General features: G+C 39.8%; 2 protein-coding genes across 2 annotated transcripts in view; one reads left to right on the top strand and one right to left on the bottom strand.

Annotated features, from left to right (window-relative positions):
- Positions 1–12,403, top strand: part of RHOQ (ras homolog family member Q) — a 39,106-nt gene extending 26,703 nt beyond the window's left edge. Inside the window, exons 4-6 of the mRNA XM_006014754.3 lie at positions 1,664–1,828; positions 3,359–3,454; positions 4,163–12,403. Of these exons, the coding sequence (XP_006014816.3) occupies positions 1,664–1,828; positions 3,359–3,454; positions 4,163–4,318 (417 nt within the window). The 3' untranslated portion in view covers positions 4,319–12,403. The remainder of the gene's footprint in view (positions 1–1,663; positions 1,829–3,358; positions 3,455–4,162) is intronic.
- PIGF (phosphatidylinositol glycan anchor biosynthesis class F) overlaps positions 4,726–15,205 on the bottom strand; it is a 46,117-nt gene continuing 35,637 nt past the window's right edge. Inside the window, exon 5 of the mRNA XM_014520454.2 lies at positions 4,726–4,871. Coding sequence (XP_014375940.1) covers positions 4,758–4,871 — 114 coding nt within the window. The 3' untranslated portion in view covers positions 4,726–4,757. The remainder of the gene's footprint in view (positions 4,872–15,205) is intronic.

Below are 15,205 nucleotides of genomic sequence, written 5' to 3'. Positions count from 1 at the left end.
GCCCCAGCCCTCTTTCCTGCCTATGCAGGGGGTCGGACTTGATGATCTATTGAGGTCCCTTCCAACCCTAACATCTATGAACAACATTACTGTAGAAACAGTAACAGGAAGAAAACTGTCAGCTTTGGCCACTAAACAGTTGGGGAAGGTCCTGCTTTGAGCAGGGGGTTGGACTAGACCTCCTGAGGTCCCTTCCAACCCTAACTTTCTACGATTCTATGACAATGGCTAGGTATGAGTGAAGTGTCTGAATCCCTTCACTGTTCATTTCCAGACTTCCATTCTTTTGAGGGAAGCAGAGTTAGTAAAATAATTAGCCGGAGGAAATGATAATTTTTTTGGAACTCCACTGATACTCACTTTCAACCATAGCTACTTGCTAAATCAAGAAAGTCAGTATAACCATTGATGTACACTCTGGCAATGTTCCGGTTGCTAGGGAAACTATAACTGAATTTTCTAACTTTCAGTTCAACCATAGTGTCGAATAGCATCGGTCTTGTTTTGTGCACCGAATAAACGATTCTAATATTTGTGGGTTTTAATTAAGATGGGAACCAACTTTAAGCAGGCTGTGGTTGGCTTTGCTTTGGTAGCATCAGGGAGAAAGCACGAGGAAGGAGTCTTTCCTACTCTTTATGTCCCCTAGAGCACAACTTTAATCCTCAGCACAGAGACTCTGAGGCTAGCGATACTGGAGGGCCTTATGCTTTCCAGTATCTCCCAGCAGAACGGTTTTGCAGAGATGGAGGCAAAAAACAACTTATCAGAGTGTAGCAGCAAGGACACCCCTGTGCTCCTAGAAGCAGTGTGACTATTTTACAGCAAGCATAATGTCTATGGCAGACTCTTCTGCTAAAACACCTTGATACTTGCCTAGAATGCCCAGTGAGTTTTAACGCTGTGGCTGTTAAAAAATATTATTCAAGTTGCTTATCTATCCACACTGAAGATTCTGCCAAAAGAGCAGTAACGTATTTTAGATGATTTCTTTTCCTCCAAGAAAGTTAATGCTCTTTAATGCCAAATCCCTCGTGCTCGGTCGGAGCACTGAGGTGCAGCAGAGTATGGATAAGAAATTTCTTTCTCCTCCCATTGCACCTGCTTTGCAGGACAGAATTATTAGCAATAGGACAGATTTGTTTGCTGGCATTTTACAATGCTAAAGGAGGGCTCAGCTACCATTCTCAGCTGAGCTCCACAAGGGACCATTCTCTCAGTAGTAGTACTATGAATTACCCTAGTCTGCCTCGCCCATTTTGCTTTGCACAGACTGGATGATTTTGGAATTAGGACATCTCTGCTTTATTTCCTCTCTGCATGCAAAGGCAAATTAAATTCCACCTCCATGCCCCACCCTTCCCAAGTTTAACTCTTCACATATACTTTATTGTACAAATAAGAGTGTAACAACAGGAGTTAACACTGCCAGGGTTTTGTACTTGCATTCATATATACATTTGTTTCCTGTGTGTGGCTTTTGATCTAATAGCTGCATTAACTAATACAGTGTACTTCTAAAACAGCCAAGTAAACTAAGGTTGCTTAAACAAGCTTGCCTGTTCATGAGATAGCTAAGCACAGACCTTGAATATAATTGTGACAATAAACAAATTACGAGTGACAGTTCAATATTGCAGATAACAAAATCTTTCTTCCTTAGGAAGACTATGATCGTCTGAGACCTTTATCTTATCCTATGACCGATGTCTTCCTTATCTGCTTCTCAGTAGTAAATCCCGCCTCATTTCAAAATGTGAAGGAGGAGTGGGTACCAGAGCTAAAGGAGTATGCACCTAATGTACCCTTTTTATTAGTTGGAACTCAGGTATGTCTGATTTTATTTTGTTTTATTTAAATGATCCAATTCACTTAATGGCCCCCTTTGGGACCAATGGGCCCATGTCAGGATCCAAATAAGTCTTCCTTTTGAATTCCCTTCGGGAATGTTACTGACACGCAGTAACAGGAAAGTAGGTTTGTTGTGTTCTGAGTACTCCACTAAGTTGACTTTGTTCTGCTATAAAGAAAATGCGTCGTGTTCCTCAAGCAAGTGGGGCTCTTGAGCAGGCGCCTACACTTGCATGCATTATTCTTGTCACTAGGAGCATCGACACAAAATGTTTACTGTAGAGCTGCCTAATTAGCTCCACAGTAAAACATTACCATCTATATGCGCAGTATTATTAGGAATGAGTAAACTAATTAACTCCGCCATGGGATAGTACTTGTAAGTACAAGTACTATTCTGCAGTGGAGTTTTTTACTCTGCAGCAACACATGTGTAGACACTGAGGGGGCTGGCTGGGGTATAAAGATGCTTCAGTGTGGGGACTGACTGCCTGCCAGCTAGCCCTGCACTGGAGCACCCTTATGCCCCAGCCAGCCCCTCTGCAGCACACTGAGCTGGATCAGAGCAACCCTGGGCTGGTAGGCTGACCCCCCAGGTCCTCTGTTGGTCGGGGCTGCTCTAGCCTGGCTCAGTGTGCTGTGGTCCTAGGTGCACATTCAAACGGCGTGCCTGGGAGCAATAAACTCTGGAACAATATGCATGTGTAGACATGCCCACTGATATCAACAGGACTACCACTGTGAGTAAAACTACTCTTTGTCAGTAAGCACTTTAGAGTTGTACTGCAGAAGAGCACTCCACATTCCTGACACAGCTTTATTGCACAGCTAACGATCATGTTCAGTGCTTGATGAAGTTAATGAAAGAACTTGTACTGACCTTATTGGGCACTGAATTAGGCTATGAACAGAAGTGGCTCAGTCCTGTGTGTACTAAGTTTATCCCACTTCTGGGCTAGGGACAGAAATTACACACAAACCAGTATAAGTGATTGGAAACTGGTTTAAACCTGTAACAGAACATAAGTTCAGTTCACATAAACTACTTACAAAATGGCTGAAACTTGTTTAAGATAAGCCTGGATGGATGCAGTATCAGACTTAGCTTATTTAGGTTAAGCTGGTCTATCAAACTTCTGTCCCAGATTCTCTCCTGACTCAAATTAACTCAGTCCCCCAGCATCCCAGGATGCTTTGCACCTCCCCCACAAACTCTACTTCACAGGGTAAGCAGATGAATTGTGGGCTGGAATTAAATAACTAACTTGCCTACCTTCTTCCAGTTTCTCATTATTCAGGAAGTTAGGGGCCTGCCCCTAAGTTTCAAAGGGCTTTTGGATCACACTCTAGGAAAAACATCCAGGGTTTGGATTATAACATGACTTCTGTTTTAATAAAATCAAAATGAACAAGGGTCTTCTGCTTACTGACTGATGGTATGCGAGCCCACTGATTTTTGTTTAAAAATAATGTAATTGTGCCACATTACCACAATCTTTCCTACTAGATTGATCTTCGTGATGATCCAAAAACTATAGCAAGATTGAATGATATGAAAGAGAAGCCTGTATCTCTGGAGCAAGGGCAGAAGTTAGCAAAAGAGGTAAGCCAGACACTCTTGAAATATATTTTTAAAAAAATCACATTCCTAATCATTTTACTCTAGATTGAATTTTTCTTCCTCCTTATTTGGTAATTCTGCAGTCTAAACAGATGGCTTTTTCTAAAGTCAGTGTTAAATATGGCTAACAAGTGGGCATGCTTAAAAGTATTTTCCTGTTAATAATAGTGTAAATCCCTTTAGTATGAAAGTCAATAAAAGCTATACCAACATGAGTCACAGATAATTAAAATGTTAGAAGTGCCTTTAAGCAATTAATCATTACAAAGTGCTCTATGGCTTCTTTTTTTTTTTTTTTTTAATATCAGGTGGATGTTTTGTCCCCGTGGCACTTCTATTTATAGTTCATTTCTGTTTTCATAAATTAATCTCTATAAATTGGCCATGCAGTTCTTCCTGCCAGTTATGTTGCTTATCTGAAGTACCTGAAGACCCTTAAAAAAGCTGCTTTTACTGTGCTTCTTTCAGAAGCAGAATTGAATTAAATGAATTCCAAAACTGTTTTCCAAAGAAAAAAGAAAGGAATAATTTGCGTACAGAAAGGAGAGTATATTGGGATGATGTTCTAAGTCAAAGACAAGACTTGGGGTGCTTCTATAGAAACAAAAATCTAAAGGACTAATGAGCAGAATTAACAGACCTGAATATCTGAATGATGGAGCTATTAAACATATTTATTTTTCTTGACAGATAGGAGCCTGCTGCTATGTGGAGTGTTCAGCTTTAACGCAGAAAGGACTGAAGAGTGTTTTTGATGAGGCTATTATAGCCATTTTAACTCCAAAGAAACACACAGTGAAAAAAAGAATAGGATCACGATGCATAAACTGCTGTTTGATCACGTGAGATACAGCTGACAATGGCCAGGTCTACTGTGAAATTCTATCAGAAGCTCAAATAATACAGTGCATAAGTACACATAGAACTTGTTACAGGTCATAGAACAGTTAGAAAGCTAAAATTAGGAATCTGGCTCCTGAAATCAGTGAGATAATTCAGAAGAATAAAAAAAAAATCAACAAAAATCTAGTAAGAAGCAGCCACCATCTGTTACAAATATTTTATTCAGACTGGAAGGTACAGTCTCTCAGGGGTTATATAGTTTAGAGTAAGCAACAACTGCATCGTGTTGCAACAGCGTATAAACAATGCCATAAGTAGAGATGCTTGGCCCAAAACACTTTGAAAGGATTTGGATAATCTTCTGCTTTGATCATGTGAAAACTTCCGCACAGTCTGTATGGAATCTGCACAAAGAAATACCTTCTCTCTCTCTTTGCTCCAGTTATCTGCTTTTGTATGTAAGCTGCTTCCGGTTCCAATATATCCACAGAGGTGCAATAATGAGACCAGCCACATAGCCAAAGGTAACTCCGAGGGAACATGAAATGGGCCATACCTGAGGGGAAACATATGGTAAAAAACAGGGAAAAAAAGGAAACGGTGTTGTTTTATGTACTTCATGAGCACAAGTTTTCAGCGTAATCAAAATATTGTAAGGCGGTACAACCTCCTTCTATTTTAAAGCTTGACATGCTTTCCTAAAGAATGCCAAAAGTGTAACAAAATCATACGTGCATTTATCATGAACACTAAATGTTGTACAGTTTTTAATTATTATGCATTAAAATGTAACCAGGCTTCTGGCTATTGCAGATTTAGTTTGAGATTTGACAAAACTGTGAGAGAAACTTAAGTATTTATATTTACATTATGTTTCAGTCCAGATTTATTGGGAAAAAATTATATTCTCCCATCTTGCTGCACACCTTTTGAGCCTTTTTGAAAAAAGAAAACTACACATTTTACCCCACATATTTGTAAATTCTGCATCCCTTTTCCTGATGGAACATTTGTGCTGTCAGAGAGGTATGCATAAATGAATGAATACCAAATGAGAGCCTATATCAAGAGAGAGATGGGGGTTTGCTTGATTGCACACTCAAGCATGCTCTTCAATTTAGGCATAGGAAGAAATGTGGAAATCTGGAAACAGGCTAAACATTTTATGTGCAGTTTAGCAATTAAAAAGTAGGTCTAGTTAACTGTAGCCCTCAATAGGGTAGTTTGTTTAGGAATGCATTTAATTTCCCAATACAAGGACAGCAAACTCTCTCACAATAGTCAACACATACTCTCACTGTTCTTATTTGAACATGAGGGGGGAATCAAAAAGCATTTTAAATTGAAGTCCTTATCTGCCTTAGGATGTGATAGGTAGAACATTATTCCCACTTAGCTACGTCCACTACTGTATGAAGGTCCTTACTGCACTGGTGACAACCTTATTGGAGGGTAAATTTAATTCCTATTGCTCTTCTAAAGAGTCTTTCCCCCATCTTTGCACAGGAGAACCTCACTGTGCCTGCTGTTCAATATTCTCCTTTGGAACTAAGTATAAATTGGCTTGCAATTCATGAGCAGCAAAAGGGAAGGTTGCTTTTCATGGTACTACTTCTTCCTTCCAGATGCTCTCTTTCCTACATTTGATTCCTTTCTTTATTGTTCCTTTCCGGTACAGGGAAGTATATCTCCTCCTTATAGTGTGATCCTGGGAATTGTAACTGGGAATAAATATGATTTCAGTCCTCTGCTGTTTCATCTTCACATTCCTTACCATGTGCAGTTTTATAAATATTATTTGGAGGTCTTAAGGAGTGTAGCAAAGATGACTATCTGCAAATGAGGTGCCTTAGGTACTCTTTACTGACCTTGATTCATTTTTCTATTCATAGCCATTATTTCTGCTATTCAGTACTTTTGTTCTATAATGTCCTGGCTGCTGCCTCTCTTTTAAACCAAAGACGTGCTCATTTTCATTCATTAACAATGGTGATACATATAGTCTATAAAAGAGTCTAACAATGTTTTGATATGATATTACATACATTAACTAGCATAGTGTGTTTTGTGGCCTTAGCTAAGACCATGCTTCAACTGGATCTAAACACTTCCATTATGAGACTGAAATCAAATCAAATATTGTTTTAAGAATTTAGGTGAGAAAAGAGGAATCCCAAGAATGATAGGATACATGCATTTTATCTTCTCTCTGAAATCTTCTTTCTCAGTACTATTCAGCTGAAAGAGTGGTACCTTCTTACCCAATAAGAAAAATCATATATACCTCTCTGCTATCCGCAATAGCTGTGGCCAATGGTTTGATGAACTCAGAAATTTTCTCTTGCATTTAGTTCACTAGCTTTGAGTGGTCAGTGATCCATTATTAAAAATCTTACCTATATTAGGTGAATTATGGTCTGTAGATCCTTATCTGCTTTACTCAAGTACAGACGGATGTTGCTGGTTGCTTTTGAATCTTGCGTGTTACCCCTTCTTATAAATAAATATCCCTGACAATCAACAGCAACTGCATCTTTTTTGGTATTTTGCACTAGTGTTGCTCTTTATCTGCCTTTTACTGTTAATGTAATTTAAGGAGTTTCTGGTTATGTTCTAACATCTTCTGGCTAGTCAAGCTGCAACCCAGAGTAAATCATTATTTAAAACAATGCTCTTGCATTCTCAATCACTGTCCAACATTGCATAACTTTTTTTTTCTAAATATAATAATGCCTTTGCTTTCTTTCCACTGTTAAGAGCATTCTTTCTTGTTTTCTCTTAAAGCTATATTATTGTCTTGCAGAAGTTTAGTCTGTCATTGATATTCAACACATGGCTCTCTGAAACCTCTCCTTACTGCAGCTGGCAGAGATGAGGGGGAGGAGAGAGAAGGAAAAAAAAAAAGCACACATCCCATCCCAATCACTGTATGTAGAAGGGAGCAAAGAAAGAGACAAAAAACACCACCTACATCTTTCCAGAGCACAAAAGTGAAACATGCTGGCCCATATCCTCAGTGCTATTACAAGCTCTTTATTCTGCTCTTACGGCACAAAAGAGTTGTAAAGCCAGTTTAATTGGTTGCCTGGGGATTCCTCAAACACAGGAGGGAAAATCTCCCTTGTTGATCTGACACAGTTATTCTATGCTGCTCTCCCCTTTCCTCAAAACCTCCTAGGCAGGGGTCATGGATAGGGGTAGGATGGCAGAGCTGTGCTGTGATGCCTCTGGATCTTCCGAGTTGAGCATCACCGCTCTCTACTGCATCCAGGAGCTTCATTTCTGTAGGCTCCGTGTGTTTTCTCGGTCCTTTTTCAAGTAATTTTGACTTTTTTGAGTCAGGTTGGATTCTCCCAGTTTCCTGAATTTGTTACTTTTATGTGGATTGGTTCCTCCTACCCTATATCAAAGCCCTCCCTGATTACTTGATAAAAAATGGAAGCCGTACCTTACTCATTTATCTTGTTAAATGAGGCCTCACTCCATTTGCTTAAAGTATGCAGGTATTAGGTTAATGAAGCTGATTATCTGGTCTCAGAATCAGCTCTTTCAAATCTTCTGAGAGTTGTGGAGGATTGTACACAATTAGTTTTTTATTTTCTACTTGCTACCCAAAAGAAATTAGTCATAAACTGCTGCTGCTCCTATCTACACACCTTCACTGATCTGTATGTAAAAGCCGGGTTACAAAGTGATAAGTGTGAAGGTATACTCCATCCTGACTACAGGACAAAGAGAGAGAGAGTGTTTCCAGCTAGAAGTGGAAAAAACTAGGACTTTTTTCAAATAACTATCATCAGGTGGAATAAACACCAGCCATCATCCTTGCAAAATCCACTGTAAGTTGCTTGCAGATGATATGCCCATGGAAACTTACCGATTCTAAGCACCAACATGTAATATGACTCTTATTTGAACAACTGCTTGAAAAAAATATCCACCTACTCACTTATTGGCACATGGTCTTCATTTTAAGGAAGGACAAATGGACTAGTGGTTACAAGACAGTTATGGTTTCTACTCCTACTTTAGTCATTGGTTTGTTTTGTGGTCTTGGATAAGTAACAATTTCTCTGTGCCTTGGTTTCCCATGTATAAGATGGTCAGAATGCTTGCCTTCCTCACAAGAGTTTCCTGAGGTTCAGCTAACCAAGAGAAGACAGTACATTTCCACTTCTGTAGTATCTGATAAACACCTACAACCATGAGTATGCAAAACAAGCAGCAACCATTATGCATATCGAAGTATACCACACTGAGCATAGTATCTGCTGGACAGTGCACTGTGGCCACTCTGCGCTGCTCTGCTTATGAATTCTGGCTGTGTCTTGCCATGGGGGGATCACTCCCAGGCACATCAATCTACTAGTGCCATAGATGCTGGTGTAGCTCATTTGCCAACCTTTCTCTCCTAACATACTTGGGATGCCCGTGCACTGCACTGACCCAAAGCTGTGGTTATTGCCCCTGAAGGCTGTTAGCAGTGTAAGGCTGCTCTGAGTTACTGAGTATCTGACTGTACACTCAGAAGCCCCAAGCTTTGGAGACAGCATGCCCTATTATGTCCCAGTTTGTGCTATGTGACTTTTTGCTGTAGCTGAGGATCTAGAGAATCTACATCTAAAGAGGAATACAAATTTCTTGCTAGTCACTAGCAAACACTGCTACTCTAGCTTGTGTTAGGTTTATTAAGGAAGCATTCAAGCATCCAGATTTTGGGCCAGGGTCATGGGTGCCCTTTAACTCCCATCGTCTTCAAAGAGAGTAGATGGCTCTTGGTCTTTGCTAGAGTGCCTACAATGTTGCAGGATCAGACTTGCGTAAAAGCTCTACAAAACTAGGCATCTAGATAATAACATCAGGACTCTTAATTGCATGACTGTTCTTTCCTTTGTTATGAACATGCCATTTGCACCACAGGCAATGGGAATTACATATAGCTCATGGGCAGATTTTGGCCTTTATTACATGTGCAGCTGGTGGTATAGTTGCTAAATTACCTAATGTAGTGTACATAAAGTAAGCAGCTGACTACTAAGGATTTAGTTAAAAATGTGCATACAGTAGGTATACTGCTCTATGGTACTTGGTACTTACAATTTTAATAAACTGGGCCCATTCTTTTGACACTGTACAAGTGCACTTCTTTGATTCCTGAAATATCACTTTTCATTTTTATGCTTACAAGTTCATACAATGTCTGTGGTATCAGTTAGGAAGCTACATAAGTAGGTTATGACTAAATAAGTTTCAGTATGAAGCTTCTATAAATAAATGTGCACAAGGTTGTCTTTCCCCCAGCACCTAACATGCCTTAAATGCTTGTATGTTGAACATGTCATGTTCTTTTTATTTCGATATATGCTTTTACATTAATCTATTTTGGTTGCATGCATGTCTTCACTAAAATGCATCTGATTCACGTGATCTGCAAGATGTATGTGTTGATAAGCACATGCGGAGGGGAAATAACTTGTTTTTGCTGGTTGCTGCTATTAAATACGTTTTAAGTCACAGAAATTTTAAGTGGCTCTGTGACACTGTTTGGATCCCACTATTTTAAGCAAAAAATATGGTCATTAAATAAAAGCAATGCCAGCCCCATTGGAGGGAAAATCCCCATGGAGGTGAAAGAAATTCACACTGTATTCTGGAAATATATGTGGATTCTACCTTTCCCATCTTTTTTTGACTATTGTTACATCAGGTAGCAAATCCAGGAAAAAATATAGTAACAAAACTATGAGCTCAGTAGCACTGTATTAAGAATTAAAGGAGCGTGTGAAGTAGAAATTGTGGTCTGTTTTGCCTCAGGTGACTGATGCTTGCTTAACTACCACGACTGTTCTCAAAATTCTCCATGCTTGTTTGTTCTAGGATAGAAATATTTGTCGGGTGCCTACATTATTATTTAACATGTCTGTAAATAAAGTTACAGGGCAATCAATTCCTTTGAGTTAAAACAGCAATACAAACTCTGCTCTCGACATACCCAAATAGGTATACTGCATAAGCAGAAATAGTCTGAGGTTTCCCTCTCTCCTTTCTACTACCACTATCAGGTATTTCTATAATAGAAGTATTTCTATAATAGAAGTAAGTGAAATATTGTTTCAGGGTCATTTTTTAGCTCCTAGGTGTGATAAACTAAACTTAGGTAAAAACAGCTGTGTATCAACTGAGTAACATATATGATTATTTAAAAATTTGGTGTGGAAATAAGCAAGTAATAAAACCCAAATGGTCACTAGTCATTTCCAAAATCCAGTCTCTGTCAGTGAGGAACAGGATGAGGGCATTCATTGCATGGCACTTAGAACATGCTAATGGTGTTTTGTCTGCAGTCACGCCACCGTGCGCTTCAGTTTAGCTCACAAACTATGCAGTAAGAGGGTGAGTCAGTAAGCTTTCCAGCAACACAGATGCAGCAGGAAGTGCGGGTGGTAATTGAGTGCCATTGCTATTCCCTTTGAACCAGCACTAAATCAATAGTCTAGGATGGTGTTTGAGGGCACTGTACTCTTATAGGTATCATATTTCAGATTACATAGAAAACAGAGTTTCTAGCCATCTAACACACTTAAAAGGAGACAACCAACTTAAGGTAGAGTCAATCTGAGGAAAGCCAAGAGTAGCTTTTAGCAGTGAATCTCTCTCCTGTTTTGTTTTATTATCACTTTTTCCTTTGCTAAAATGCTGCTGTTTACCCATTGCTGTACAACAACCCACACAGAGGAGAAACTGACTGTAGCCAAGTGCTGTCAAAGTAAACAGCGAGAAAAATACAAAAAAAATTCGTCTCCAATTTTTATACACCTTCTCCCCCACCCCTGCAGAAAAACCCAGACACCAGTGAGATTATTAAATTGGCTGCATCTTTTTAAAGATTCCTTAACATGTATTTTAAGTATAGAAGTGTTAACCCACCCCCCCGCCTCACAAAATTGCAACTACAGTAATTATCTTTACATACTAAATTGTCTGTGACAACTGTCGACTCTATCCATCGCTGCTTGGCTGTATAGAGTTGCTCTTTGTTTATGGCTGCCATACATCACCTCAAAGGTGAACGTCTTTCCATAGTAGATAAAAGGTGTTTCCCCTGCTTATTGCAGGAGGGCTTTGTGAGACTCTCAGTAATTATCTAGTGTTTGTAAAGCTCCTTGAAATTATGTGTGTGTTCTAAAACTGTCAACAACTTAAAAAAAGGAATTTATTTCCTATGCCTTCACTAGTGCTATTGCCACACTCCCATCCTGTATCACAGCTAGAAACAACTAGATTTTGCATACATAGTTCTTCGTATCTTTCCAAAACCAAGGGTAGTTTTATTCAAAATACTAAACTAAAACTCATGGAAATCCCTGCACTATCTAACCCTTAATTTAAGTTTAAAAAAAAAATCTCATGACATCTATGCCACACATTTATTTTACTATTTTGACAAACCTGTGAAATACTGAAAAGATTAATCTTGGGAGGCACGTCAGATATTTTAGAAATTACAAAACAAAGTTACAGAATAAAAGCCTGATCTGCTGCCTTTATGGAGGGAGAGTTTCCACTGACATATACAAGAATTTTACCTGAGATAAACAGCTGGATTGAGCTCTATACCTACCAAACAATGCAGATCTATCACTGAAACTTGCTGTTAAATGGTTCAAGATGCTTTTAATTGAAAATAATAAATAATAAACTTAAACAGAGTTTGGTTAAATTTCATATTTCTTATTAACCTAGATTAAATGCTTTTCCATTAGACTTGTATGGATATCTATCTTGATTTGCCACAGCATAATCTAGGTCTCTAGAATTAGTACTTTGTATAATACTCATTTTTCACTTCCAGTTTGAATTAATGTTCAGACAATTAAAGAATATTGACACTTTATTTTTAAAACCATATTATGTTCCTATCAGTGAAATTGATGACTAATTGCCTAAAATGAAATGTATGCTTTTAAAAATGCATTTTCATGTATTTTTTCAAATATAGACAGGCCCAATAGTCTGCACATCCCCTTGTATGCAATACTTTTTCAAAATTTAAATCTGAAAAATAAAATAAATGGAGATTTTCTGAGACATTTGTATGTATTGATCTTTGTTTTGCTGTCTAGGTGACACATCTGTAAAAATGACTAGTATTTAAAAAGAAAAATTAATTATTGTGAAAAATACTAGGTTGCTAGTACAGCACATGGAAACCCAGGCCACTAAGCAGGTGGGACATAAGTAGCAGAACTATAAACTTCCACAATCCCCCTCTGGTTAATATTACCCATCCTGATCTAAAGAGACCACTCTGGCCATTCATACCTTAAGCTTTCTATTTAGATTGCTGAAGGAGATGCCAATGTTGATGTGGACAACTATTGAATGGTGAATGGACTCAAACCAACAAATTACTTAACCTATAAATTAAATTTTTAAATATGACTTTAAACCAACAACCCATCTCCCTCTCCCAGGAAATGGCAATTTGGTGATTGCAGGAGCACACTACATGCACGTGCCAGAAAAAAAAAACCCTCCAAGGGACAGTACTCTCCTGAACTGAGTATGCTAAGATCTCTATTCACACAATCCTGATAAAAAAGAGATGGAAAAAGACTGAATACCACCTATTCACACTGGCTAATCTGAGTTGGTGCCATTTTGAAGGGAAAAATGATGGATGGTGACTTCATGGAAGTGCATCTAGAAATTAAGTTTTCTGGCTCCCAAATCCAGACGGTTAGTCTACATGGGGACCCTGAACTTACTAAAGTAGTTGTTAAATCCTGAGCAAATGGAAACAAACCTCTATTAATTATACAAAGTTCATTTTAGTATACACATTAGCTTTTAGCTTCACTAGCATAACTAAAGAAACACCCCAGTACTTATCTTTCTAAGCCCAAATAGTATATTTATGCATTTGAGCTTTAAAAGTTAGAGCTGACATGAGGTTGTATTGCCTTATCCCAGGACTGCAACAGAATCATAGGTCAGCAGTTAAAAAAAAAGCTAGTTCCATGACATGATGATTCTTCCCAACTAAGGCTGAGCACTTTTATTATTGAAGTACAATTTAGCTCAATATATAGAAAGGATGGTCAGAAGCCCAAATACAGACAACTTACTTAGCACCCTCAGGTGCATCCTGTCCAGCCCCATGGACTTGTACATGTCCAGCTTTTCTAAACAGTCCCTAACCTGTTCTTTTGCCACTGTTGACTGCTCACTTCCTCCCCAAACTGTGCTGCCTGGTGCAGTAGTCTGGGAGCTGGCCTTGCCTGCGAAGACTGAGACAAAGACGACATTAAGCACTTCAGCCTTTTCTGCAACCTCTGTCACGAGGCTGCCTCCCCCATTTAATAAGCAACCCACACTTTCCCTGACCCTCTTCTTGCTACTGACATACTTGTGGAAACCCTTCATGTCCCTTGCTAGTTGCACTTTGGCCTTCCTAACTTCATCCCTGCATGCCTGAGCAATGCTCTTATACTCCTCCCTATTTATTTGTCCAAGTTTCCACTTCTTATAAGCTACCTTTTTGTGACTTAGTTTACTGAAGAGTTCCCTGCTAAGACAAGCTAGTCTTCTGCCATACTTGCTAGTCTTCATGCACATGAGGAGGGTTTGTTCCTGCACTCTCAGTAACGCTTCTTTAAAGTATAGCCAGCTGTCTGGGACTCTTCTCTCCCTCAGACTGGCTTCCCAGAGGATCCTGCCCATGAGTTCCTTAAGTGAGCTGAAGTCTGCTTTTCTGAAGTCCAGAGTCCTTATTCTGCTGCTCTCCATTCTTCTTTTCCTCAGGATCCTGAACTCAATCATCTTGTGGTCACTGCTGCCCAAGTTGCCATCCATTACTGCATTCCCCACCAATTCTTCCCTGTTTGTGAGCAGCAGGTCAAGATGAGCATGGCCGCTCCAGCCCTGCACCAGGAAGTTGTCCCCAACACTCTCCAAAAACTTCCTGGATTGCCTGCGCACTGCTGTATTGCCCTCCCAGCAGATGTCAGGGTGATTGAAGTCCACCCATGAGAACCAGGGCCTGTGACTGGGAAACTTCCACTAACTATTTAGAGAAAGCCTCATCCACCACTTCCTCCTGGTCTGGTGGTCTACAGTAGACACCTACCACAACATCACCCTTTAATGCTCTCCCCTCTAACCTTAACCCAAGACTTTCAATAGGCTTATCTCCAGTTTCATACTGGAGCTCTGAGCAATCATGTCTCTTTTACACAAAGTGCAATTCCTCCTCCTCTTCTTCCTTGCCTTTTCTTCCCGAACAGGGAAGAGGCAGAGGAAGGATTTAAACCCAGGCTTCCCACATCCAGGGTGAGTGCACTAAACACTGAACTACTGGATAAACAGAGGTCTCCTCCTCTGGCCATGTTTTAGAGGAAAAGAGAAACTCTAGTTCTATTTTTAAGAAGAATGGAGGCACTTTCCCTTCAGGGCAAGGTTCTAGGTTGTGAATCCCAAATGGAGGAAGGGCACTCTCCTGTAGTGCCAAAGAAGACATGCAAGGCCTGGCAGAAGGTCTCCTGGTCATAGGGATAACGGAGACCTGGTGGGACTCCACCCATGACTGGACCACGGGTATAGATGGCTATACCCTGTACAGGAGGGATCGTGTAGAGAAAAGGGGCGGGGGGGTAGCTCTCTCTGTTAAGGAAAACTACACATCCCTGCAAGCCGATATTGGCGACCAGGGTGGACGGCTGGAGACCCTCTGGGTTAAAATCCGTGGGGAACACAGCACAGGGGACACAATGGTGGGAGTCTATTACAGACCTCCCACTCAAAGTCCTGAGCTTGACCAGGAGTTTGCCCAGGAACTGGCTGAGGCAGCTTGCTCCAGGACCATGGTTGTCATGGGTGACTTCAATTACC

The sequence above is a fragment of the Alligator sinensis genome, unplaced genomic scaffold, assembly GCF_000455745.1.
Source record: "Alligator sinensis unplaced genomic scaffold, ASM45574v1 scaffold131_1, whole genome shotgun sequence".
NCBI classification, from domain to species: domain Eukaryota; kingdom Metazoa; phylum Chordata; order Crocodylia; family Alligatoridae; genus Alligator; species Alligator sinensis.
The sequence above is the reverse complement of the archived record's forward strand: the minus strand, read 5'-3'. Positions and strand labels throughout refer to the sequence as shown.